We start from the raw sequence: 27,477 nt of genomic DNA on the forward strand, positions 1-27,477 counted from the left end.
TTGGTGCCTGGAAATGGCTTCTTGGTCAGGAGATACCCAGCCAGTGTTCCGCCCCTCTCAGAATTCTTTGGTTTTCCTCCTCTTCAGGGTCCTGGCCTCTGCCTGATGTACGGATAGGAGGGAAAATGAGTGTTGGGATGAGCCCCTTCCGTTCTTACTTTGAACCCTGATCCCTCTAATTGTCTCTAAACTTTAGCCTGACATGTGAAAATAATGGGCTTTGCGTTATTCTTTTTGTCTCTTTCCTTTGGAAGGAAAAAGTTTCAGCCAGGAAATCCTTGGCAGAGTTTCTGTCAGACAGAGTATCTCTTTAACCACAGTTGCCTACGGAGAAGGCCTCAGGGGAAAAAAGCAAAAATGCAAAAAAAGCAAAAATGCCATTTCCACCAAGCCTTTCACATCTATGGAGCTGAGTCTTCCTGTGGGGTGAAGACTGTTTCTCTCTCACACACACACACACACACACACACACACACACACACACACAAACCACTTACACAGACTCCCTTTCTCTATGTCACTTTAGTCATAAAAAGTAGTCATTACTGGGCCTGCGTCAGATGGGAAGCAAAGGTCCTGTTTTACCGCTGAGGCTGTCAGAGCTGGTCATCATCATTACTATTACCCCATGCATTTTTATGGCACTTATACTTTATTATTCAATCATTTATTCATTCTGTAAACCCTTATTCCAGTGGTTCTCAGAATTTGGCAAGCCTCCAAATTTCCTGGAAGGCTTATTAAAACACAGATCTCTGGGCCTTCCTCCTAGTTTTTTATTCAGTAGGTCTGAGGTGGACCTGAGAATTTGCAGTTCTGACAAACTCCTACTTGAGGCTGTGACCTCTTCTGTGTTAGTAACTGTAGGGAGACCTAATCCTTGCCATCAACAGGGAATCTCCTAGCAGAGAGAGGAGGTGAGACAAGATGCCCTACTGATGAGACAAAGTAGAGGGTGGAATGTATGTGCCAGAACTTTGGCTAGGCAGGGTTCAGGCAGGCTGCATGGAAGAGGTGGCATTTAAAGTGGGCCCTAAAGGGTAGATAGGATTTAAACACAGGAAGAAGGGTAGAATAGTTTCTCAGGCGGGGGAATGCCATAGGCCAGCGCCCCATGGAAACTGAGTATGCATGACATTGTTGACCTTTCCCCTGGGGCCGTGGGGCTTGTCTGGGAAGGCATGGGAGGTGAGGGTGCTAATGTGCTTGGAACTCTGCTACATGCGAGACACCGAGTAAGGTCTTCGTGCGCATCGTCTCCTTTCACCCCAAGAATAAACCGAGGTACGCATATTGCCCCCATGTGTCAGGACCGGGGGCGTGAAGGAACTGTTCAGCTGGATGCCGCTGACTCGTAGGCTCAGTGTGCCTCACTCCAAAGCAAGCCCCTCCAGACCTCTATGTGCTGGACTGGAGGGGTGATGGGCCCAGGTCATGGAGGGTCTTGACTGGTGTTGTTTAATTTCAATCTGAGGATGCCCTTCAAGGAACAGGTAGACCAAAGGAGAAAACCAAGATCGAGAGAGGCCACCAACATGCTCAAGGCTAAAGATCCTGAACCTGCATCTCCCGATTCTCATCCCAGGACTCTTTCCACTCACCACGCTACATTGTCCAGGGAGAGGTCGGAGCTGGGAATTTCTGCTCCTGACATAATTTGAGGGACCTTCACTCGGGCATTAGTTTTCCCTTGTTTGGGCCTTAGCTGGGGAGAAGGGAGTGTTTCTGGGCAGTGGAATTCCTCAGAGGTGACATGAAACAGATTATGAACAAATTCATTTAAGACTGCCCAGCTTGTTTTTCACCTGCTTTTTCTTTTTAGTTTATCTTAAGCTGTCCATTATTGACCTGCTTATAGCAAAAGCCCAGAGCATTTGCCACCCTTAGCAGAGTGGAGAGTGGAAAGCTGGGGCCTTCTTCTAAACCGCGATTGGACCCCTGCTCCTGCAGGTCCAGGCTTCTGGACAAAGACAGGTTGATCAGTAGCACTCGGGCTGGTTTTCCAATGAATGTAGCCAAGAACAGAACCTAGAAACAGACTTTGGACTTGTTCCTCACCCTTTCTTTTTTATGGAGTACTTTTGGACTTTTGGGGGGAATTAAAGGAGAAATGGAAAGAAAACCCTTCCCATCTGTGGTCACACTTGTAACACAATCTAGAGAAGTTACTATATGCCAAGCATGGTTCTGAGTATTAACTCGTTTAGTCCTCACAGTGACTAGTATGGTAGAAATCATTATTCTCCCCATTTTTCAGATGAGGGAGGTAAAAACAGAATGACCAAGATCACAAAGCTAGGCAGTGGTTTTGTGAGCTGTGATTTGAACCCAGGTCACTGCCTCTTCTCCTTTGTAACTGCAGTCGTGCTTCTGTGAAACTTGTCCAATCTTTGAAATGAATTTGTAAGTCTTCTGAGGTCTTCTTTTCCCAAATTCAGGCCTTTTCCATAGTGGCAATGGTAGGAGCTCCTGCTGAGAGCTACAGGGGCCCAGGGAGGTCACCCGCCATCCTGTGGGGTAGAAGGAGAGCTAATTTACAGTGTGCTTTGGCTTCCTAATGAGGAATTTCCTGCCCATTTGGGGAGTGGTGTTTTCCCAAGCTTATAGTGAACTCAGGGCACATGACTCAGTTCCTACATTGGACCGTGATTGTTTTTCAAAACATGTTTTCTATTTTGCTTAACATGACAAATGCTCCCCACCATGAGGTCACAACTTTCAAAGTTGTCATTGGGGAATGTAATCTCTGGGTAGGTGTGTGTTTGGGGAGGGGGGCGTGCTTTTGTGTGTCTCTTTCATTTGGTTTTTCTTTTTTAAACTTAGTTCCTTGTTTGTGAAATCTAGTGAAAAGATCAAAAGTTTGTACAATTCCATAGGGACTAGTCTGGTTATTCTCTCTTTTTAAACTTGGTGGGACATTACTTTGACTAAAATGGCTCCCAAGAGAGTCCATTTTGTGAGGGCCAGACAAGGATGCTTTCTGCCTTCCCACATTAACTCCATCAAGGGGGACCAGCTCATTAAGGGTCTTTTCTGGGCCTGTGCTAACACTCCATCTTGCCACTAGACCCATTCTGCTTCCAAGTTAGTTTTCCCTCAGTTTTGATTCACACAAATTATCTTTTGTCGTAGTGTATTAGAAATGAAGAAATTATGGGGTGCCTGGGTGGCTTAGTCAGTTAAGTGTTTGCCTTCAGCTCAGGTCATGATCCCAGAGTCCTAAGATCAAGTCCTGCATCAGGCTTCTTGCTCAGCAGGGAGCCTGCTTCTCCCTCTGCCTGCTGTTCCCCCTGCGTGTGCCCCCTTTCTCTCTCTGACAAATAAATAAAATCTTAAAAAAAAAATGAAGAAATTAGGGGCTCCTGACTGGCTCAGTTGGAAGAGCATGTGACCCTTAATTGCAGGGTCGTGAGTTTGAGCCCCACATTGGATGTAGAGGTTAGATAATGTAAATAAATAAATAAGTAAATAAATAAATAAAAACTTAAAAAAGAAATGAAGAAATTAGAACTCAGTTTGAGACTTAGATAAATACAACATCATACAACTGGTACATAGTAGGGAGAGTTTTCTACCCATAATCCTACGTTAAAAGAAGTAGGATGGACTCTGGAAAACAGTGTGGAGGTCTCTTAAAAAGTTAAAAATTGAGCTACCCTATGATCCAGCCATTGCACTACTGGGTATTTACCCCAAAGATACAAACGTAGTGAAGAGAAGGGCCATATGCACCCCAATGTTCATAGCAGCTCTGTCCACAATAGCTAAATCGTGGAAGGAGCCTAGATGCCCTTCAACAGATAACTGGATTAAGAAGATGTGGTCCATATATACAATGGAATATTATTCAGCTATCAAAAAGAACGATTCCTCAACATTTGCTGCAACGTGGACGTCACTGGAGGAGATAATGCTAAGTGAAATAAGTCAAGCAGAGAAAGACAATTATCATATGGTTTCTCTCATCTATGGAACATAAGAACTAGGAAGATTGGTAGGAGAAAAAAGGGATAAAGAAAGGGGGGGTAATCAGAAGGGGAATGAAGCATGAGAGACTATGGACTCTGAGAAACAAACTGTGGGCTTCAGAGGGGAGGGGGGTGGGGGAATGGGATAGGCTGGTGTTGGATAGTAAGGAGGGCACGTATTGCATGGTGCACTGGGTGTTATACGCAACTAATGAATCATCGAACTTTACATCAAAAACCAGGGATGTACTGTATGGTGACTAACATAATATAATAAAAAAATATTAAAAAAAAAAAAGAAGTAGGATGGTAGAATTTCGATGAACATATGAGTTGTCTGGTGTTCTCTTAGATATGACTAAGGCAGTTTTGCCATGGGTGTGTGTTCCAGCTGTCTCATTTCTTCCCCCAGTCTTCTGCCCTGCCTAATTTTTCCTTTAAAATTAAAAAAACAAAAACCTCTCTTTTTCTATTATACTTCTAGTTCAGTGGATCTCAGCCTTTTTTCTGGATCAAGGATTCCCTTAAGAATCTGCTGAACGCTTCAGTCCTTTTCCCCAGAAAAGCCTATAAAGATGCTGCGTCAGTCAGGATAGGCTATAGGTCATGCTTAGTAACAAAAAAGTCCAACCCAGTGGCCTAAAACATCATGTTTACTTCTCACACTATATGTCCATCGCAGGTTGGGTGGGAACTTGGTTCCCACTTCATCATCCTGAGGCCAGATTGATCCTGAAGTCACTGTCTGGAATGTTGCTGACTGTCATGGCAGAAGGAAAACTAAAGGAAGGAAGGTCTTACATAAGCAAGAGATGTCCTGGTGTCTGAGTGACCCAAGTCACTTCCAACCCTTGTTCATTAGTTAGAACCAGTCCCAGAGCCTTTCCCAGTCATGAGGGGGCCACGAAGTTCAAGCCTACCCAAATGCCGAGAAGGGGAGAACCAGAAATACGTGGCCAACATGAAAACCAGTACCTGATTTTTCTTATTAGCGTGTGTTAAAAAAAATAAAGTCCTGCCTGGCTGGCTCAGTCAGGACAGTAATGCGACTCTCGATCGCGGGGTTGTGAGTTTGAGCCCCGCGCTGGGGGTGGAGTTTACTTAGAAACAAAAAGAAAAACAAACAACAACAACACATTAAAAAAGGAGAGAAGAAAATCGTGTTATAAAATGAGAAATATTGCCCCTAGATCATTTATACTGCAGCATAAAGGTTAAAAGTTGATTTACCTTTAGGTAAGAAACTACTGAAGAAATGACTTGGGAGGTAAAAACTAGTCGAGTCAGATGCAATTATCTCATGGGAGAATGTGCTGTTAGAATTAGAATACAGGGGCGCCTGGATAGCGCAGTCTTTGAGCGTCTGCCTTCGGCTCAGGGCGTGATCCTGGCATTCCGGGATCGAGTCCCACATCGGGCTCCTCCGCTGAGAGCCTGCTTCTTCCTCTCCCACTCCCCTGCTGTGTTCCCTCTCTCGCTGGCTGTGTCTCTGTCACATAAATAAATAAAATCTGTAAAAAAAAAAAAAAAAAAGAATTAGAATACAACACAGAAGTACAAAGGATTGCGAGATTATGCTGGGCAAGTGAGAGAAACGCAGTGCTATGGAAGAGTGGCTAGGCCAGAACTGCTTAGACGGGACCCTAAAATACAGAACACGGCGTGCTTATCTGTGCTGCCTGTCTCCCTCTGGCGCCGAGGATGTTGGAGGACAGCATCAGGGAACCACTTCGCTCCCAAAGCTCCTTTCTGGCCTCGGCACCACTTCTGAGGCCTCCTGTGACAGTATCTGTCTAGTCTTCAGTCAGCCAGCAGCCGCAGCAGGGGAGAAACGCAAGTGAAATTAAACGAATATCAGCAGTGAGTCTGGGAAGGACCACAAGGGAGACTACTGACTTCAACTTAGGTGTATGTTCTCTGGTCGGATATTTTTTTTTTTTTTCAAGATTTTATCTTTAAGTCACCTCTGCGTCCTCTGTGGGTCTCAAACCCACAACCCTGAGATGTAGGGTCACTGGCTTAACTGACTGAGCCAGCCAGGTACTGGGGGTTTTTCTGTCTGCTGAGGGGATAAAGGAACGAAATTCTCAGCCCATTGTCCTCCGCCTGTTCTTTTATTGCCAGGCCTCAGCAGAAGGTTCCACTGCACACTGACATGGGCTGAAAGCAGTTAAGTGCCCTACAGTGGTGTTGCCAGCCTGCCAGAGCCAGGTGGCTGTACTGCCGTCCCATCTCACTCTGTGGAGGGGGCTTTGTTTGGAGATTCAGCAGGGACACCCCTGGGGGATAGAAAGAGCCGTTGCCCGAGGCCGCACCCTAAATATCAGTGTGATCTTTTAGAATATTGTGTCCTGATACGAATAGGAAAAAAAAAATCAGAGGTTTATTCATATACAAGGCTATATGGGGAGAAGGTTGTTTTGTTTGTTTGTTTGTTTTTTAAGTAAGTTTTATACCCAGTGTGGGGCTTGAACTCACAACCCCAGATCAAGGGTCGCATGCTTCACCGACTGACCCAGCTAGGCACTTTTTTTTTTAAACAATCTTAATTCATTCTAACAAGAGACACATGAAATATTTAAATTCTAAAAACAAATTTATAATTACAAAGCAGGTAATAAAAAAATACATGTAGCATTGGTAATAGAAAAAAATTGAAGTTATTCAGGAATAGAGAACAAATGAACAATCATCTATTCTCATTTAATAACAACTCACCTTAAAATTATTCCTCAGATAAATTTTTAATTGAGAAAAAATATTCTTTTTATTTCAAAGAGGTAACATGTTCATCTTAGAAAAATTAGAAATGGGGGCACCTGGGTGGCTCAGTTGGTTAAGCATCTGCCTTCGGCTCAGGTCATGATCCCAGGGTCCCGGGATAGAGCCCTGCATCAGCCTCCCTGTCAGTGGGGAACCTGCTTCTCCCTCTCGTGCTCCTCCTGCTTATGCTTGTGCTGTCTCTCTCTCTCTTTCTGTGTCAAATAAATAAAATCCTAAAAAAAAAAAAATTAGAAATGCAGATAAGCAAAAAACAGGGGATCTAGTATGAGAAAACTACTGTTCCATCATCTAGGAATAACCTTATGATTAACTTCCTAACCATCCCTCTAGATGTTTTTATGTACTTTTTTTTTTGAGGAAAAATTAGGATTATATTTTATACTGTTTTGTAATTTGCTTTTTTCATTTAATATTAGAAACATCTTTGTATATCAGAAGTGGTATTCTGTGAATATTTTTTAATGATTCATGTCATTTCATTGTATGAGTACGTTCCCAGAGGAATTTAAAAACCTATCCAGAAATTTATTAATTTTTTAAAGTAATTTCTACTCCCAATGTGGGGCTCGAACTCATGACCTTGAAAACAAGAGCTGCATGCTCCACTGATTGAGCCACCCAGGTGCCCCTCCCTATTAATTTTTAAAATAAAAGCCAGCAAAAATTTAAAATTAGTCACAGGTATTTTAAGTTTGATTTACTTTGTTTCCAGTTTTACGATTGGAAGGCAAAACCTGAAATTTCTCATAATCCCACTATTTAAAGATAAGTCACTATTTTTGTGTTTTTTCTTTCAGTCTCTTCCCTCCCATATGTATATATATGTATTTTTTTTTTAAAGCAAAATTGCTCATTGATTGAAAAAAACCTGTTAAAGGATTTTCTCGTAACAATTGAAGATTGGAGAGGGTGTCTTATATTGGGGGCTTGTCAAGATTGTCTGAGTGTGATCCAAGAACAGAGTGGGAAATGAGAAGAAATAATCTGCCTGGAGAAGGGAGTATAGGCCTTCTGCCCTGTTCCTTTACCGACCCCTCTCTGGAGCAAGAAGGAGGAAGGGAAGGCTGCTAATGGCGCTGAGTCTAATAAAATCACAGGCCAAAGGGAGACGGGAGTGTTATTTGCAACTGTAGGAGATGGAATTGTACCAGATTATATCAGAAGTGGAGGAAGTCATTTACACTCTCTAGGGAAGAGATGGACCTGAGGCAATTAGAATTTTTCCACCTGTAACTTCAGTGGCTCTCGTATTGCACCAGTGTACATAGTAGAGAAGAGCCCGTGATCTTTTTGGTGGTATCAAGAGAACCCTAAGAATTCCTTTATCTGGGGCGCCTGGGTGGCTCAGCGGTTAAGCGTCTGCCTTCGGCTCAGGGCGTGATCCCGGCGTTCTGGGATCGAGCCCCACATCAGGCTCCTCCGCTATGAGCCTGCTTCTTCCTCTCCCGCTCCCCCTGCTTGTGTTCCCTCTCTATCTCTGTCGAATAAATAAATAAAATCTTAAAAAAAAAAAAAAAAAAAAAAAAATTCCTTTATCAGGCGGCCCCTCTGAGGGGGCCCCTTGCATTTGCTAATCTGCTGGGATTTTGAGGGGACCTTTGCTTTTCGTGAGCAGCCTGGTGTAGCAGCAGGGAGTGAGGCTGGGAACCGGCCTTAAGGTCTTGAGCAGGGCCTAGGGGTGGGGGTAGGAGATGGGTAACAAGAAAGCTGGAAGCATTTTCTCAGAGATCCCTTAAGAGAGGACGAGGACACCGTCCTAAAAGGTGAGCATAGTTAATGCCCATCAAACCGGAAACATAGGACCAGTGGTGCTGGAGAGGTGCCTCCTGCCTGTCCCATCCCGTCTTTCACTCTGGCACAAACATTTATAGAAATGGAACACACATTCCAAATGTGAATTCACCAGGTGAGGCCTGACAGTGCCAGCTTCGACCAGGTGGGCACCGTCTGGGGACCTCCCTGTGGGGAAAGCCCCCCCCACCCCGGCTGGTGTTCACCGTGCGTGTGTGCCTCTCTGCCTCGCCTCGCTGCCCCCAGGGTTCTGGCTGGTGTGGACCATCATCATCATCCTGAGCTGCTGCTGTGTGTGCCACCACCGCCGAGCCAAGCATCGCCTTCAGGCCCAGCAGCGGCAGCATGAAATCAACCTGATCGCCTACCGAGAAGCCCACAATTACTCAGCGCTGCCATTTTATTTCAGTACGTACACCCAAAGCCACCAAGCCCCACCCTCAGGAGCCCAGGACCCGGACTGTGGGCCCCTGTGGGCCCCCTTGCCCAGCATAGTGCAGAGTCTCGCAGGTATGGGAATAAGGGGGTGCTCGCCTTTAGCACAGGGGAGCAGGTGCTGTGGGTGAAGCACCCTGAAGCCACTGGGCTGTTCCCAGTCCACACTGGCTGGGTTCTGACCGGGTTTCTGATCCTCTAGCCGATGATTTTCTTAAGGCAGGTAGTCAGATGGTGTATGATGTGAGTGAATCAAGATTTAGATTTCTGTGGCCTGAAATCCTGCCATTGTGCTTAGTGCCCTGTGATATCCCTGAGCAAAGGCTGCCATGAAAGGGGCAGGTGTGTTCAGGGGGGTAACATTGGGACGTCCTGAGAACCAAGAAACTTCAGCGACTCACTGAAGGACACTCACCTATCTGACTTCCTTGCGGGTTCCAAAGCCATCCTACAGTGTGTTTTACTGAATAAAGTGCTCACAGGTATAAAATTCCACCTCTAAAAGGGTTAAATGCTCAGCACAGTGCTTGGCATATAGTAAGTGCTCAATAAATGCTAGCAGTTACTGTTGTAACCAGGCCATCTATGCCTTGAGACATTCAGCACATTCAAAAGATAACTTACTTGGCACATTGGTAATAAGCCTTGGTCAGCAGGCCCCTCACCCTTCGCTGGTAACCCACCTGCTGCCGATCTGAGTCAGGATGAGGTTCGGTTTGTCTTTCCAGACCACCTCTGGTCACACCAGAATGACGGACAACACAGATTTCTGATTTCCCAGAAAAAGGCCCTTTTCATAGCCCATACATCTGGAAGGGTGGGGGGTAAGAACAACGTGGTCAGGAAGTCTTAAATTAGGGTCTCTGACCCTGAGGCCTATGGGGCGCAGACAGAGGACACGGTCTGAGCAAGAAACAGGAGACTCCAGGGCGGGTGGAAACAGATACGCTTTGGGCAGAAACGATCTCTTGGCCATCCCCTACATTTGCCTAACCCTCTGCCTTAACTCCAGACAGGCAGAAGTCTTGCCTGTGAAGCAGTTTCAGGGGCTCTCAGATTTCAAGAAGCTAGATTAGGTCACTCCTGGTCTGTCCCTTACTCCGCAAAATTGCCGCACCCCTCTGCCCTGTCCACAGCAGGAGCTGTAGCCGGTCCTCGGTGGGTGTGCTGGGGGTGGGAAGAGGCATATGTTCAGTGCAGCCTTTGCAGTCTATCCAGTGCTGTAATTTTCTCCTCCCTGCCTCCCCGTTTTAGGGTTTTTGCCAAACTATTTACTACCTCCTTATGAGGAAGTGGTGAACCGACCTCCGACTCCTCCCCCACCGTACAGTGCCTTCCAGCTCCAGCAGCAGCAGCTGCCTGCACAGTGTGGCCCCTCCGGCGGCAGCCCCCCAGGCGCCGATCCCACCAGGGGCCCCCAGGGGGCGCAGAGCAGCCCCTTGTCCGGGCCCAGCAGAAGCAGCACGAGACCCCCGAGCATCGCTGACCCTGAGCCCTCCGACGTGCCCGCCAGCACGGCAGCCACCAAAGCCCCCGGAATGGAGCCCAGTGGCTCGGTGGCCGGCCTGGGGGAGCTGGACCCTGGGGCCTTCCTGGACAAAGATTCCGACTGTAAGGAGGAGCTGCTGAGAGATTACAGCTCCGAGCAGGGCGGCGCCCTCCCCGACAGCAAAGACAAGACGCCTGGCAGACATCGCCGCTTCACGGGTGACTCGGGCATTGAGGTGTGTGTGTGCAACCGGGGCCACCATGACGACGACCTCAAAGAGTTCAACACACTCATTGACGACGCTCTGGATGGGCCCCTGGACTTCTGTGACAGCTGCCACGTGCGGCCCCCTGGTGACGAGGAGGAAGGCCTCTGCCAGCCCCCCGAGGAGCAGGCCCAAGAGCCTGGGCACCCCCACCTGCCACGGCCCCCCGCGTGCTTGCTGCTGAACACCATCAACGAGCAGGACTCCCCGAACTCCCAGAGCAGCAGCTCCCCCAGCTAGAGCAGGCGAGGCCTGCGCCTGAGAACGTGGCCAAGCAACCAGGGTAGGGGAGCACCATGAGAGAAGCATTAAATGACTTTCAGAGAAAGTGGTATAGCCACTTCATTCTTCGCCCCCTCTCCCCCGGTCCTGCATTTTCCTGCACCTCCAGGTACAGCTTGGGGAGTGGAAGCCTCTCCGCCCACAGGAGCACAGTGTCGTGGAGGGCCGACAAGCTGTTTCGTTCTGTGACTCATTCCTCACACCCAACCCTGTCCCCTTTTTCTCTTTTCAAGTCATATCTGACTGCTTGCTCGGGTCAGAGAGATGTGTGTTTCAGAATCCCCAGGAAGCGGGCTGAGACTGTGCCCTGAGGTGACTCTCGGTGTTGGAGTAGATTTGCACTCTGATGCTTGTTTAAGAGAACTTTGCTGTGTCTCATGCGGGAGAGGTGGCAGGTCTCAGCCCTGGGTGAAGAAGGAAGCCCGTGGAGGCCCAGGGATTGTCACCCCTTGCTTCCAAGGTCTGCAGAGCCAGAACTGGGCTAGTCCTGGGGGAGCATGAGAGCTGACAGGCAGTTACAAGCTTGGTAGGAGGCTTACTGCTCCGTCAGATTCCAGGCGATGAGGTCAGTGTACCACTGTGCATCCTGGAGGGGCCCTTCCCAGCAGCTTCTGGCTGGCCGCAGCCTGGTTCACTATGGAACATTATATCACCTTCTTCTTGGTTTTTCCTTAAGCAACAACAACAGCAGCAGCAACAGCAAAAAGCAAGCTGAAAACAAGAACTCGATCAGCGGGCAGGCAAGAATTCTGTTCTGGAAAAGGGAAGTTTGTGGCTCTATCCCAAGTCGACCTTCATAGAGCCTGGCTGTCGTTGAGCTAGGAGGAGATGTGCTGCGTGCAGGCTTGGCTGGGGGCTATCTTGGAACTTGGGTGGGAGTGCAGCAGAGCCTACGCCAGGGGGGCGCACCCCGGGCAGCGTGCTGCATGCCTGCCCTCCGGGCTGTGCCCGTAGGTGACCAGGGTCCTCCTCCAGCCAGCATACAGTCTGCAGGCCTCCGTGCTTCACTGTTCCATAGGAACAAAGGAGGCTGCGGGTCCTAAGAAAGGGCAGCCCCATAGCCTGGCTTTTACACAGTATTTTCTCTTGATTCTGAATAAGTTCTTCTTTGTGTTGTTTTGTTTTTATTTTTAAACTGACCACTTGGAAAAAATGGCTTGGTTATCTGTGGCTTTCATGCCCTTCCCCTGCCCCTCTGCAGCCCCCTTTTTGAGTGGGGTGACTAATTTTTGTAGCCTCCATAAAGAGCTCAAGTGGCCCAGGTGGGAGGGCGAAGGCCTCAGGGTCCTTATTACTGTAGTTTGGCGTCAGATAACCAGTCGAGCTTTGATAGGAACAACCTGATGGAGAAAGCAAACAGCGAAAACTCACATTCCCTGTCCAGTGCTGTTCATATGAAGAGTTTGGTTCTTCCCCCACTCTTGAATGATGATATTCACATTAGGCATTGATGTTACGGTAAGAAAGGAAAAAAAATATATATATATATATATGTACAAAAATAGACAAATCCAAGGCTGTGAGGTGAACGAGTGTCTGCGTTTGGAGTCCCCAAAACCAAAATCCATGTTGAACAAAGTGAAGTCTGTGTACAATGACTTTTTGGATAACCTGTGTGTGTCTGTGTGTCATGTGTGAGCCCCCAGCCCTGTTTTCCTGTGAATATACTTTGAATGGCAGCCATTGTGCTCGCGTCCACCACACGTTTGGAGCAGATATGGCCCTCTCAAGGTAATTTATTTTACACATTTACTGTTTACTGAACAAATGTCTGACTGTGTACTCGGGTGTATCCAGCAGCATTGTCAATGGCAGCCCCCCACCCCCCACGTCTGCCAGAGATAACTGTGCTCGGAGTGGAGGCTCGCCTCTACCCAGCACTGCAATTTGCACATTGCTCCGTGGACACTCGGAGGCCTGTGTTCTGTTCCCTGTAAATGGAAACGTGCTCTGAACCTGTCTGCCTCCCTCGGCTCCTCCTGGCCCTCGATATCAGCCTCCAGGGGGTGTTCAAAACCACTCGGCACAGAAGGAGAAGGTGGAACTTCAGACAGAAGCTTGATTGGATCTTCAGTGACAAGCTTGGACTAGCTGTGGCCCAGACGTTGGCCCTGCCCAGAATTGCCAGGAGATTTTGGCCGACACCGCAGTGCCATAGGGCTTACCTCTCTCTGCCGGGGTCCGGTGCGTGCAAGCAAGCCCGTGTGTGGCAAGAGTGGGCGGGAGTGCGTCAGCAGCCCTCAGATGCCTTTCCTTCCACCTTTTTTTTTTTTTTTAAAAAAAACAAATAAATAAAATCCCAAACAACTCACTGAAGTCTCAGAGGAGATGAAGTTTTACCAAAATGAATCCTGCTTCAGTTAACTGATCAAATGGATGAATTCTGGCCCTCTCAAGTTTCCTTCCCCGGCTGGAGTGGGGCCCGGGTCCGCATGTTAACTGTTGGGTTCACTGCAGCGTCCTGCCCTGCAGGCATGAGGAGAAGCGAACACAGCCACCGGAGCCAGGCTTGATTGTGGCGGTCACACAGTCCGGCCCCTGGCAGCGGGGCTCCCCTGCCAGCAGAGAGATGGAAATGGGGAGTTGAAGGACTTGATAGGGGGCCAGGGAGATCTGACTGAATCTGGTTTTCCAAGTGAACGAGAAGAAAGGGGTTGGTCTGGCCGAGGGTTTGGTGCTACAGTCAGAAGATTTGCAAATGCTAACACATTCCTGTGTGAGGCACATCACCATTTGTCAGTTATTGTGAATATGTGTATTTTAAGCAATAAGATTCAGCTGGTCAGACTTTTCTGGGCAGTCTCGGTGACGCATTTCCTGTGCTGTGATTGTTCTGAAGACAGAGTGGCTCTAACCACTGTGAGAAGCCCAAATAAAATCGATCCCCAAAACGCGACTGTTCTTTTTTCTTGCGGCACCTTGTTTTCTCCCCTCTCCCTCAGACTTCAGGGATTGTACCCCAAGATTCCTAACCACAAGACCTCTCCCTTCTCCACACAGGCTGCGAGAAGGCCCCTCGCACTTGAGGACAGGTCCCTGGCCTGAGCAGAGACCACAGGGCCAAGGGGGAGATGGGCGATGCTCCTGCTGAGGCCACGCTTTGTCCTAAGGAGTTTTCCCCGAACCCTCTCAAGGGTAATTTCTGGTGTTGGAGGACTTTGTAAAGTCCCACAAACAGGTTCAAAATCAGATGCGAAAAAGCAGAAACAAGTTTGTTAGACCCCTGGAAGCTAAAATGGCATTTGAAAGAAAGCAAGCTCTCTGTGAGATCTTTAATTTTTATTTATTTATTTTATTTGAGAGAGAGAGTGAGGGAGAGAGAGAGCACAAGCCGGGGGAAGGCAGAGGGAGAAACAGACTCCTCGCTGAGCAAAGAGCCCGCTGCAGGACTCGATCCCAGGACCCTGGGATCATGACCTGAGCCAAAGGCAGACGCTTAACTGACTGAGCCACCCAGACACCCTCATGAGATCTTTCAGTGAGGTGATACAGGGGTGCCTGGCTGGCTCAGCGGAGCATGGGACTCTTGATCTCAGGTTTGTGAGTTCCAGCCCTGCGTTGGTTGTAGAGGTTACTTAAAAATAATAAAAATATATATTTTTTAAGATTTTATTTTTGAGAGAGTGAGAGAGAGCATAAGCCAGGAGGTGGGCGTGGTGGAGAGGCAGAGGGAGAAGCAGACTTCCCCTGAGCAGGGAGCCTGATGCGGGGCTTGCTCCTGGGATCATGACTTGAGTGAAGGCAGATGCTTAAGTGACTGACTGAACCACCCAGGTGCCCCCAAAATATTAAAAATCTTCAGGAAAACAAATGATAGAAATGTGGATGGGCCCTGGAATTTGATACACAAAACATGTATTATTGAGTGTCCCACTTTGTGCCCAACACTGTGCTGGGTCCTGAGGAGAGTGTGAAAAATAGAGAAGACAAGGCAAGGCATCTGCTTTCTGGAAGTTAAGTTACAGGCAGGAAGACAAAACACCCGCGTGAAATAGTTAACAATAGGAGGTAGATTGAGATGAAGTGAATGGTGCACATTCAGGGAATCCTGAGGAATCGCGGGGACTCGTTTGAGGCCTTGCGTACCAGACAGGGACCTGAGAACTGATTTTTAGGCCTTTGGGGAGCCACAGGTGTGCCAACCTCTGCCATTGTGGGCCAGTCATTCCTTCCTAAGACTCACGGTCCTTTTACCTCCTGCTTAAGGTCGTCTTAGAACTTTGAGTCAGCTGTAAATCCCTGCTCTAAGGGAAGGAACAGCCTTTGACCTCTGCCGAGGGAGGGGGAACACCGCCACCCAGCCCAGCTTCTCCTTGGGTGGCCTGCAGGTGGGCAAAGCAATAATGATGTGCATCTTGGAGCCTCCCAGAGGGCCTTCCTGCCTCCCAGGTGGACCGCTCACTAATGGCCCAGCAGGGGATGCTAACAGCATCATCTTCTCTGGTCCCTGGCCTTACCCAGCAGTCCTCACTATTATCTAAGAGTCCATGTAAGCCAGCCAGGCCCCCGCCCCCATCTTTGACCCTGGGCCAGAGCAATTCCGGCCCCTCAGTGACTCTAGTGGGATGGTTGCTGCCTAGTTCCTTCTAAACTGTTGAGCTCTTCTAAGTAAGCCCAGGGGAACCATATTAGAATCTAGAGACATCTGTTCTGAAACCATGGGGAGGGACGCCTGGGTGGCGAGGCAGTTAAGTGTCTGCCTTCGGCTCAGGTCATGATCTCAGGGTCCTGGGATCAAGCCTGCCTCGGACTCCCTGCTCAGCAGAAAGCCTGCTTCTTCCTCTCCCTCTGCTGCTCCCCTGCTCATTCTCTCTCTCTCTCTCTCTCTCTGTCAAATAAATAAAATCTTGAAAGTAAAATAAAACCATGGGGAAGGACTGGGGAGTACATCATTCCTGCCTTCATTAATCTAAGGTCTGAATGGCACAGAAACAAACTAGTATAATTCTTGCCAGCTGTGTGCTGCAGGCTGTGCGTGTCCCCTTGATGCCTGGTCTGTGGAGCAGACCTCACTGCACCCCACGTTCCTGGGTCACTGAGTTCCTCATTTTCTATTACCCCAAGTGACCAAGTTCAGGTGGACACAATACCAGTGCTCTGAAGCACAAAACAGGATAGCTTTGATGAACAAGAATTTCACGAAACTCCCTGTTCTCCAGTTTCCTCTGTTTTCAGCCGGGTGTGGGGGGAAGCAGGGTTTGACTCAGAATGAGGGGAAGTGGGTTTGCCTGACTGTTGGCCAAACCTGCTGGAAACTTGCATCTGCCTGAACCTGCTGGGAAGGGCAGTGGGTCCTGGGAGGTGTTTGGGATGTAGGTTCCCAGCCTGGGGTCATGTGACTGGCCTTACTCAAGCAGAGCATTTATCGGGCACCTACCATGTACTAGGCATTGGGAATACAAATATGCCTTAGACCAGGCTCCTCTTTAGAAGAGCTAATGGTCCCTAGGGGAAGAAAGGCATGAAAACAGAGTTTTAGTAGCATTGTACCCTGAAGTTGTGTGCACAGATGCTGTGGAAGAGAACGGCCTGTGGGTGCAGGGTAGCCTCTCTGGAGCAGGGACCTCTAAGCTGAGCTTGCTAGGTGAAGAAGGTGTAAAAGGAATTCTAGGTAAGTTCTGGGTAGATCTGTTTTGCAGATTATTGAGTGCCTACTATGTGCCAGGTGCTGAGAAGCCCACAAAAGCATGGGAGGCCAAAACGTCTAAAGCGGCAAGCAATTTAATCTCTGTAGATAATTGCATTCTGGGAAGTGACAGGAGATGAATCTGGAGTGGTAAGCTGGTAATAAAAATATTTTAATTTGTCTTGATCTATTTATTGAATGCACATTATTGGGTAGTGTGTAAGCATCTTACCTACAATTTTTTCATTTTAGCCTCAAAACAGCCATCTGAGGTATGGACTGCTTTATTAAGGGGTTCAGAGAAGTTGACTAACTTGTCCAAGATCACACAACTCGTAAGTGGTAGAGCCAGGATCTGAACCCTGAACACTGAAGACTCGGTGCTCACAAGCCTCGTGAAGAACTTGATTTCTTTTCAAAGGTGAGAGAGTACCAGAGCAAGGTAATCGGCGGGCAAGCAGCACAGTGAAAGGTGAGCTGGACAGTTTCCTCAGGAGCTTCTCTGTCTGCCTTGGTTCTTCCCCCTTGCCTCGTCAGAAGCCTCCAGAGGCCCCCACACTGAGCCAGGCACCCCTGCCAGAGCCCCTCAGTGCTGAACTAGCCTCACCCCTGGGATAGGTGGTGCAGATCAGTGCTCACTTCCTCAGGGAGGGTGAGCCCCCAGCAAACATGGTACAACTCTCAGAACTTTCGGGTGGCTTGGAGGGGAGAAGAGGATCTGGTTTGATCTGAAGTTTCTTCTCACTCTAAGCCCACTCCCCTCCAGTGTAACCTTCCACTGCATGTCTTTTTAACCAAGAAGTCTCCAGAAACCCAATCCCGCTGGAAAATGTTACAAAACTCCCTCTGTGTTGGAACTGTGAGAAGTTTGTCTCTGGCTTCTCCACCCACGTCCCAGCTGCCAGCATGCCCCAGCTGGGGAAAGAGGGAGGGGCAGCAGGCAGGATCGTCAGGGGCTTCTGGGTGGAGTGGGGTGGGGGTTCAGGATTCCCGGAGGTCCTTTCTGAACAACACCTGCTTCTTCGTCCTTACAGAAGGACTTATTTTGTGGATCTGGCTGTAGACAATGGCAGTAAAGCCATATTTATCAAGGCACTCAATGCATTACGTAGGTCCCTATTGGACCTTCAGCAACATTCTGAGGTTGGTGGTACTGTTTCTACCCACACCTCAGCCACCCATATTACAGTTGAGCAAACTGAGGTCTAAGAAGGCCGAGTAAGTTGCCCATGGCCACTGGGTCTGTAAATGACAACAGGGGGACAACTTGCCTGCACAGCCTGACCCCTTATCTTCTGTAGCTCCCCTGCTCGCCTGGCCCTTTCTGTTTTTTGCCCTCCCCAGAGCCTCAGATGATGGGTAGCATAAGTGGTAAAATGAGGAAATGGGTTCAAGAAGCTAGCAATGGGCCTAAGATCTAGGGCCTGGAACCTGGGGTGGGGGCCTGGGGACTAGAACCTCGATCCTCCTCATCCAGGCCTCCCTGACTCTCTCACCTGTGATTGGCTTCCTGTCCTCCAGGGGTGGGTATTGAAACCCAGGAGTGTGACTGGAGAAAGAGTGAGGTGCCAGAACAGTCACTCACTCTCATCCACCCCCACTCCACACCAAGGGCGCCAGGGAAGGGGTCCCTCCCCTCAGAATGAGGACTCGGGAGCCGCCCTTCTGAGGGACAAGGACAGCCCATTTCTCCTGGGAGGGCCAGTTGTTTTGGTTCACAAGAGCTGATTATTAAATTTACAGGAACTTGGGGGTGCCTGGCTGGCCCAGTCGGTAGAGCATGTGTCTCTGAATCTCCGGGCTGTGAGTTCAAGCCCCACGTTGGGTGTGGAGCCTACTTAAAAATTAAATAAATGAATAAATACTTTCCTAAATGTTCAGGAATTTTATGAGCTGTTTATTAAATAACCATTAAAAAAATTAAACTATATAAACCCACAATTGAATACATTATAATGAAAACAAGGGTAATAAATACTCAAAACTGATCATTTCCTAGTTATTTTACTACATTACTATTATATGTGCCCTTGAGGTTATTTACATTTATGTATGGTGGGAATAATGGTATTATTAGTAATGGTATTATATAGTAATGCTATTTATTATATAATACACTGGTAAATAGCATATAATGCTACTGAGCATGTCTTCCAGCTCTGTATTCGTTGACATCACATTGGTGGCCTGAAATTGCTCGTGGTGGGGACTGTTTACATTATGGGCAATTGGCAAACACTACAAATCCTGATTGTTCCCTACCAGCAGCACCAGAGAACTGGTTGTTTAGTTTACCATCATATTTACCATTCTTTTACCATCATATCACTGCGTAAGGGCATTCTCAGGCTCAAAATGTGACTGTGAGGTCTTCGCAAACACCTTCCAGCTTTGTCAAAGATCTGGGCTTCCTTCCATGTAAGGAGGGGGTCTATTTATCAATAGCCAAATAGCCAAGTGATTTAGAGTGTTGGATTCAGTCCTCTCTTGTGTCTAACCTACTTGCCAGGTGCTGATGTGCAGGATAAGGAACATGAGAAGATTCAGTCTTGACCTCTGGAGACATAGGGGTGGGCTGTGCCTTTGGGGGACCATTTTGAGCCCAAGCAGTTGGTCAGGTGCACGTGGAGTTCGGTACCAAGGAACAGAAGCTGAGTGCTAAAAGAGGGCAAGCATAGTGGTCTGGGGGTTGTGAGATATGCTCTAAAGCATGGCTTGCATTCTGAGACTCAGGATGGGAGGAGTTAGGTCAGTGGGAAAAGGCCTTCCAGGTAGGGGAAGGGCAGTTTGGGCAGGAGTCCGGGGTTCATGAGATCATTTTCTGAAAGGACCTTCAGTTTTGTATTCTCCCGGGCCAGACGCCCCAGAGCCCTTCTGCACGGACACTGGCTGGGTGAGAAAGCATGTCTGGCTCCTCTTCCTGCATCATGGAAATCTTGGGTTCTAGTCCCAGCCCTGATGCTTGGGAGCTGTGTGACTTAGGGCAAGTTACCTCCCCTGCCCTTGCCTCAGCTGGCCCTCAGTTTTGTCATCTTCAAAACGAAGGATTAGTCTCTCATTTCCCTGCCACTCTATGATCTGAGTCAATAGTTGGAGAGGAGACTACTTCACTCCCCTCAGCTGATCTGCTCCCCTCTGCTTTAAACTGAGGGTGGCTTGGCTGTAGACCAGCGACCAGCTGATGGGGGCAGCTTGGGAGAGGGAAGGAGCCTCCTCCAATTAAACCCTTTCCCATCGGCCCACTGTGGTGTCAGCATTTTACCAGGCTGTGTGTGACAGGAGCTGGTCAGCTGCGGCTGCCCACAAACTCTTCCTTGGGCTCTTTAGCAAGACGCTGGGGTTACTGTCCAGTAAAGGCCAGGGCTGAGTTGGGGGGACAGTAAGGAATAGTTTCTTACTACTGGATTAACAAAGCTCTTTGAAGGAAGAAGGTGTGCTGTGATGGAAAAGTTGGTCCTTCCCTCCTTGCAGGGGCTGCATTGATTTCTTCTGAAAACATGGCCAGACAGGGTCTCAGCCTCGCCCCGCTGGCCCTTCCAGAGCCCTCCTCCAGTCGGAAGAGAAGGACTGGGTTGATGAACTGACCCTGGCCCAGCTGGCGCCATGGAGCTGGCGTTGGAGCCTCTGTCTAGGCTAACGGGCAAGGGTCAATTTCTCCCCGGGGCATCTCGGGACATCTTTCGCTTGCAAACTGGCCAGTAGCCAAGGTTTGGATGCTGGTTTCAAGGTTTGAAGGAGTCTGGGAGCCATTTTCCAGTGAGGCACTTATAGACTTCCTGGGGTTGTGCCGTGGGGAGCAGGACAGAGCCCGGGTGCTGCAGAACGCTGTCCTGGCAGTGTTTACCCCAGGACAGGATGAGGGAAAGGAGACCTGCTGGTCTTCGGAGACCAAGACAGAGGGATAGGTAGTGGTGGGTTGAGTTTGTGGATTACACACACTCCCCCAAAGCCAAACCTTCCAGGTATGCGCAACGATGCCTGTTTGGATCAAACAAGATCTTCTGCTCCACTTTCAAAATATAAACAATTCCACCATTTCTCACTGTCTCCACGGCTGTGGCCAGGGGCTAAGCCACCGTGACCTCACTCTCCCGGACCAGCACAGCCACGTCCTCCCTGCCCCAGCTCTCATCCCTCTCAGACCAATCTCTACTCAGCAACCAGTGTGGTCTTAAAAATACAAACCAGGGGCTTCTGGGTGGCTCAGTTGGTTAAACGTTTGACTCTTGATTTTGACTCAGGTCATGATCTCAGGGTTGTGAGATCGAGCCCCAAGTCAGGCTCCATGCTGGGTGTGGAGCCTTCTTAAGATTTTCTCTCTCCCTCTCCCTCTGCTCCTCCACATGCATCCTCTCTCTCTCTCTTTCTTTCCTCCTCCCTCCCTCTCAAAAAAAAAAAAACAACAACAAACCAGACCTTCCCACTTACATGTTTACCCCCTCTCCCCGCCCCACCACCCAGTGACTTCCTATCATACTAGGAATAAACACCTACACCCTTCCTGCTACTTACAAAGGCTCCATGGGGCCTGGCCCCAGTCTCCAATCTGACTTCATCAGGAACTGCTCTCCCCTTTCATTTGCTCTGCTCTTGCCACACCAACATCACCCACCTTGAGAACTTCCCGCCTTCTGCTCCCTCAGCGTGGGGTGCTTTCCCCCACGTCTTTACACCTTCCCAACCACTCGCTTGCAGTGGCCCCCCTCCACTTCTGCAGTTCTCTCCTCACATCACCAACACCCAGGAAAATTGACTTCAAAGCACTTAGGAGTCTCTGCAATGTTTATTTGTCAGTCCTCACTAGAATGTAAGCTTCACGAAATCAGGGAGCTTGAGTGTCCAGGGACAGTGAGTGGCACATAGCAGGTGCTCAATAAATATTTGTTGTGAAGAATGAGTGAACAAAGGAACAAATGAGTGAACTGCTCAGAGACCAGGAAGAAGAACTGTTTGGTTTATGCATATCACTACCAGGGACGGCAGGCTGGAAAAGAAGGCAGTGTGGGCCGGGAGGAGGGGGGAAAGGCAGGGGGCCGCAGAGTTACACCTCTAATTCTGTGCTGCGGGACCACACAGGGTGGAGGCAGGGCATGCTAGGTCAGCCTCTAGGTGCTACTCTCAGCCTGGGCCTCCCTCCAGGCCTGGCGCACCTTGATCTTCACTTTGAAAGGCTTGATCAAAAAGACCATCTTGGGGTTACCCTCCAGGGAAGGCATCTGCCCGTCATCTGGGACCTCCAGGTCAAACCTCTGCAGCAACCAGGCCATGAAGAGGAAGAGCTCCTGGCGGGCCAGGATCTCACCCAGGCAAGAGCGGGGTCCTGCTCCGAAGGGCAGGTAACTTAGTGATGGAGAGATGAGCTGACTCTTCGTGGGGTCCAAGAAGCGCTCTGTGGACATGGGGGGGGTGTCAGCCAGCGCCAGGCCAGGACTAAGTAGAGGAATGGCTCTGCCCTGACTGAGGGGGAGGCGTGGCCCTGCCCGGGGAGCCCTGGTCTGAGGAGGTGGACAGCCTCACCTGGGGGAACTCTAGCCTGAGGAGAGATATAGCCCAGCTCTCGGGTAGCCCTTATTCACCCCGAAGAAATGCAATATTCAGGAAGGAGGGGAAGGAGGCAATATTGAGGACCTGACTTCATGGGAGCCATATACCTACAGGGCTTCTTAGAGGACATTTGCAGTTGGCAGAAGGAGAAAGCGAGAAACCCAGCTCTGAAGAGTTTGGGTAAATCTAGGGTAGAATGGGGCTGTCAACAGGTTCACATAGTTGGAGCCAGGAGTTTTCTAGTAGGAAGCTTAGCAGAGGGAACACGGGGCTGGAATGCTGGAGCACGGAGGCTAGGCTGGCTGTGTGGCTCGGGAGCAGGACAGAACAGGGACTCACCTGGCATGAACTGGTCAGGCCGGTGCCACTCCTTCTCATTATGATGCAGTGCCCACAAATTGATGATAACACTTGTGCCCTTGTCAATGGCAAACTCGCCAATGCTGCCCCAAAGAGGGAGAAGAAAGGGGAGTCTAAAATATTGTCCTCCCCAAACTGCTCAGCCCCACGCCTCCACAATCGCCCATCCTGAGGAAAAAGCCCTATACATCCTCATGCCCACTCCCTCATCTTTTCCTCAGCTTCTACCAGCTCAAAGTGAATCCAGCCCTTCTCCAGGCCTCTTCCTCACTAGCTCTTATGTGTCAGTACTTGTGTACATGGACACTCATGTCTGTTGGGGCATGTGGGGGTGCGTTTTGGGCGTGTGCGCACGTGTGTATGTTGTGGCTATTGGATTGGGTAGGAGCATAGAGCACTTGGTCCTCCATTCAGACCATATGTCTCCAGAGCAGCAGACAGTTTCTGAGGGAGGTCAGTTAGATCTGTGGATTAGTCAGTAGGTGTTAGTGGTGACAGATATATTGATCAGGAGGGTGACGGGTAGGATGACTGATGGTCAATGGTTGAGTATAAATTGACCAGCAAGTGGAGGGGTGGTGCGGCAGAGGAGGGACCAGGTGGGCTGGAAAGCAGTGCTGTGCTGTTGGGAGGGCAGGCGTACCTGGAATCAACGATAGCCTTGTGGGGGATGAGCGTAGGGGCCACAGGCCGGATGCGAAGCACCTCTCGGATGGTGGCCTCTAACCAGATGAGTTGGTTCCGGTCACTCATATTTGGTGTACGGCCAAAACCTACATTCTGGTCAATCTCCTCCTGGATCTTCTTCTGCAACTGAGGGCCAGAGCAGGGTAGATGTGACCAACATGCTTAAGCCCAGGAGAAGCATAGGCTTAGAAGAATCCTATTGTTACATTCAGAAGAGCTGGCTCAGACTCTTCCCAGTGATGGCTTTGCAGTCCAGGCTTTGTTTCCAAAAGATGGGGCAGCTCCACCCTAGGGCCAAAGCCAACTACTGCTTGGATTAGGAGTGGGGCAGCCCAGCTACCTTGCATGGAGGGGCAGAGGCCATTACTTCTCCCTCTTTCTGGGGCCACAGGTGGATCTGGCTGGGGTGAAGAGTGGATGGGAAGACCAGAGTAAGGAGAAGCCCACCTGAGGATTGTGTAGCAGGAAGGCCACAGTCCACTTCACCACAGACGTGGTGGTCTCTACACCGGCCCCAAAGATGTCCCCTATGGTGGTGAGAATATGTTTATCTGAAAGCAGTTTTGCATCCCGGTCTGAGGCAGCATTGTTATTGTCTGAGTTCATCCTGGCTTGGATCAGTACATCCAGCAGGCTGGTGATAGAGTCGCTGCTGAAGTTCTCCTGGTTGGGTGAGGTTGGGAGACAGCGTTAAGGAAGAGCTCCCTCTGCAATACCCTGCCATACTTCATCCCAGACTGGAGATGCAAAGGCTTCTTCCATCTGGAAGTGAGGGACTGGGCTGAGACTAGGCAGGACCTACGAGCTTGTGGAGGTAGGAGGGCTCTCTTTAAATTTTGGGAGTGGGTGGGTGGGTCCCTTCTTAGATCCTCTACAATTCCTTACTCCCTCACCCCTATTCATTAGTTAAGTCATTTTTGGTTGAACACCTACTGTGTGCCAGGAAATACTCCAGTGTGCAAAATGGACCCCAGCCCTGTTTTCATGACACTCCAACCTAACTCATGGTCTCCTCTGCTCCATCACCTACCTTATATTTTTCAAGGATTTCTTTCAGCAGTTCATCTCGCATTTTAACACAGTTCTTCAATTTTTCAACAGTTTTGTTGGGGAAAATCTGAAAAGTGGAAGTAAGTGTCAAAGTCATCCATCTTCTATTTTGTTTCTCCAGCTACCGGAATCCTACCTGGATGGAGATAGATCCTAGCTTTCGGTCTCTGGAGAGTTTCCACTCTAACCCATACCTTCAGCCAAAATGGAAGTCAAGATGGAGACACGGAATGGGATTATTAATGACAACTAGGACAACTCCAAATAAGGGGAAAGGGAGCGTCTCCACCTCCCCTTCTCCATTAAATCAAACATCAGGCACCAATGGAGGGTCGACTCTGCTGTGTGCCCAGCCCTTAGCAGTAAGATAGACTTGAGTCTGAAGCCTGGAGCAAGTTCCTTAACTTCTCTAAGCCTGTATTCTCCTCTGTCTGGGGATAATAGAACCAACCTTTAAGGGGAATAACATGATTAATGCATGTGGAGTGCTTAATAGTGGGCATATGGCAATTGGTAAATAAATAAGAGCCATTATCATGAGTATTTAAAATGCATAGTTAAAAGCTAAACCTATTTTTGTAGAGAAGTGGCAAGGTTTTAAAAAGGAGGCAGAGCTCACTGTGGCTGAGGTGGTCAGGAAATCAGTGGGTCTGGAGCTGGAAGAACTGGGGACAGGGATTGCTGGAATCTGAAGGTAGGGATTGCTGGAATCTGAAGGTGGGGCCTGCCTCATCCTCACCTTCAACCCGGGGAATATGTCTGCCATATTATCTGTTCCCAAAGAGTCCAAGATGCCTTCATTGTAATTCTTTATGATCTTCAGAGCAGGATCTTCGTTCTTGTAAGAGGAGTTGAAGCAGATCAAGCAGATTATGTTGGTCACCGCCAGGAAGAGAGGCAAGGACAAATCTATGGACTGTCCATTCTGGGTGGCCAGGAAATCACACAATAAACTGTTTTCCTGACAAACTGGGAGGAGAGAGGGGGCAAGACAGCGGGGAGTTAAGCAGCACCCTCCCTCCTTCCCAGTTCCATCTTAGCCAGGGACATAGAGCAGATGGCCACTAGATGGCAGCAGCAGCCAAGAAAGCACCAGATTGAGCCTTCCATTGTCCCTTTCCAGCCCCTTCTCCCTCCAGCAGCCCCAGGGGCTGGCCAGCACTCACTGATCTTCTCTAGCCTCTGGTCGCCATCCTTGAACAGGGCAAAGGTGGCCAGTACCAGCTTCCTATGCAGCTGCCAGTTGGCACCATGGTCTGCGAAGGCGATGCCCTTTTGGTTGTCAGACAGGATGTCCAGAGTCACCTTTGGAGAGCAGGAAAGGCTGTAAGAATCAGACATCAATGACCCACCCTTGCCCTGGGCCTCCTGTACCCTTCCTGAGGGAGAAGGCAGGTACCTACCATGCTGACACCCATGTGGGACACCCTTGCTCTACTCTGCCATGACCGTTAGGCCTTGGTAGGGCAGGGCCCGAGACCCCCCTACTCCCAATTCCATCAGAGAGACAGACTAAGGAGAAAAAAGGGACCCCAGATGAGAATGCAGGGGTTCTGGGGTTCAGTTCAATAACAGGATGACCTCTGGGCCTCTCTTACCAGTTTCTGACCAGGGGAAGGCAGCCGCGGATGGGATAAGCTCTCTGAATGGTGCCTGTCCTGGGGGCAGGAGCAGGTGGGCTTGGAGGGACAGGACTGCCCAGATGTCTGCCTTTCCCTGGGCCCTCTGGGGGGTGCTGCAGGTGTAGCAGCTGCTCCTCTTTCTGCCCTTCCATTGCAAGGCTGCGTGCCCACCATAAGGCCCCACCTGGAAAATGCAATCTGGACTTGGCCAAGCCACCTCTTCCCAGAGCGACTTCAAGGCATCAGACTTCAAAGCCTCCCCTCTTACATCCTGTGGGCTGCAAGCTCCATCTGACTAGCCTCCTCCTTCCTCTTTGCTCAGGAGGTTTGAGAGTGAGGCCGTTGGCCAGCAGACCTAGCTGACTTGTCCAAGGAAAAATGAATCAACCTTGGCCTGATCAGAGGTAAGTGACTGGGGGGGTCCTGCCTGGGGTGTTCAAGGGGGTACTCAGTAGCAAGATGCTGGGATGGGGCATTGGCAGTATTCCCAGACGTCTAGCTTCTCTCCTCCCCCAGGAGCTTTACAGAAGGCTTGGCAGGATAGATCACCAGCATCCTTGAGATGCCACCATGTGTCAGCCTTCCTGTGAGCCCGAGCAGCCGGGGACAGCTCCAGAGAAACAGCAATCCCCGCCCTCCAAAAGCCAGGGTACTTCGCTCTCACACCTTCCCATAGAAGACAGTCATTTTAGTCCCATTTGCCGTATGACGAGTAGCACTCCTAAAGGCTATTTATGGAGCACTTACAGCGGCTGGGCCATGGGCTAAGGGTTTTGCGTAGAGTACCTCAGTTAATTAGGGAAGCAAGACTCAGAGAGCACATCATCCAGTTCCAGGCGAGATGACAGCCCAGAAAATGAAATCTTCCTTTGATTCTTCCTGCCTAGTTTAGAGGCTGGGTGGGGTCCGAGGGGTCAAATCCCCACCCACGGTCCTGTTAGTCTGTTTTAGGAAGAATTACAGGAGCTAGAAGGGTCATTCCAGGCATGGTCTTGGCTGACAAACTGCAACCCCCCCGCCCCGAGCTGGTGAGAAAGGAGAGATAGTGGGTGCTGCTTACCACTTGGGGCCGCCCAGAGAATTCCTTGCCCTTCTTGACAAGCACCTCCTTGGCCAGCTGGTGGTGGCCGACCATCACTGTAGTCTTGGTACCCATACGAAGGGAATAGATGGGGCCGTATTTTTCCTGCAGCTTGAAGAAGTTCACGTGCTGATGGCCACCTCTGGGCAGGAATGGCAGGCTGCCTACCAAGGGCAGGGATGGGAGGCTCTTGGGATACTTGGCACTGATGCACTTTGGCTTGGGCCATAAGAAATAGGCAAGGGTGAACAGCAAGAAAGCAAGGAGCTCCCACATGGTGGCCGGGTGCCGGCAAGCAGGACAGACAACTATGGAGTGGAAGAACAGCAGCCAACTCTAGGGAGCAAGGAGTCCTTTTTAAGGGCTGCCCTGATCTTCACCTTGGCTCTGTGTTATCTCTTGCCTTGTGGAAATTTATCCTGGAGCACAGCCAGGCCCTCTCCTAGAATCAAGAGAGGAAGAAGGAGTGGAGCCCTCCTCAAGGGCTGGCTCA

At 49.5% G+C, this 27,477-nt stretch overlaps 2 protein-coding genes and 1 long non-coding RNA gene across 8 annotated transcripts in view; 2 read left to right on the forward strand and 1 right to left on the reverse strand.

The window, feature by feature from the left end:
* The window catches only part of WBP1L (WW domain binding protein 1 like), a 58,291-nt gene extending 44,386 nt beyond the window's left edge, over positions 1-13,905 (forward strand). For 3 of the 4 annotated variants that reach the window (XM_034663198.1, XM_002913919.4, XM_011236258.3), the window contains 2 exons: positions 8,790-8,951; positions 10,233-13,905. In XM_034663198.1, coding sequence (XP_034519089.1) covers positions 8,790-8,951; positions 10,233-10,972 — 902 coding nt within the window. In that variant the 3' untranslated portion in view covers positions 10,973-13,905. The remainder of the gene's footprint in view (positions 1-8,789; positions 8,952-10,232) is intronic. The other variant, XM_034663199.1, reaches the window with a different exon arrangement.
* An 846-nt stretch (positions 13,906-14,751) lies between these two features.
* On the forward strand, positions 14,752-27,057 carry LOC109491157. Of its 3 annotated transcripts, none has more exons than XR_002144497.2 (3): positions 14,752-16,625; positions 16,893-17,112; positions 24,403-27,057. It is a non-coding gene; the product is annotated as an uncharacterized LOC109491157 (long non-coding RNA). The 3 variants fall into 3 exon arrangements; XR_004626252.1 differs by lacking the exon at positions 14,752-16,625 and adding an exon at positions 16,633-16,798; XR_002144498.2 differs by lacking the exon at positions 14,752-16,625 and adding an exon at positions 16,633-16,790.
* On the reverse strand, positions 21,746-27,260 carry LOC100476785 (steroid 17-alpha-hydroxylase/17,20 lyase). Its single transcript, XM_002913891.4, has 8 exons — positions 26,964-27,260; positions 25,448-25,586; positions 25,021-25,250; positions 24,262-24,348; positions 23,679-23,894; positions 23,188-23,357; positions 22,524-22,627; positions 21,746-22,029 (listed from the first exon to the last, which is right to left on the reverse strand). The coding sequence occupies exons 1-8, from the start codon at positions 27,258-27,260 to the stop codon at positions 21,746-21,748; spliced, it is 1,527 nt and encodes a 508-aa protein (XP_002913937.1).
* Between the last annotated feature and the right edge of the window lie 217 nt (positions 27,261-27,477).

The sequence above is a fragment of the Ailuropoda melanoleuca genome, chromosome 6 (genome assembly GCF_002007445.2).
Source record: "Ailuropoda melanoleuca isolate Jingjing chromosome 6, ASM200744v2, whole genome shotgun sequence".
NCBI lineage: Eukaryota > Metazoa > Chordata > Mammalia > Carnivora > Ursidae > Ailuropoda > Ailuropoda melanoleuca.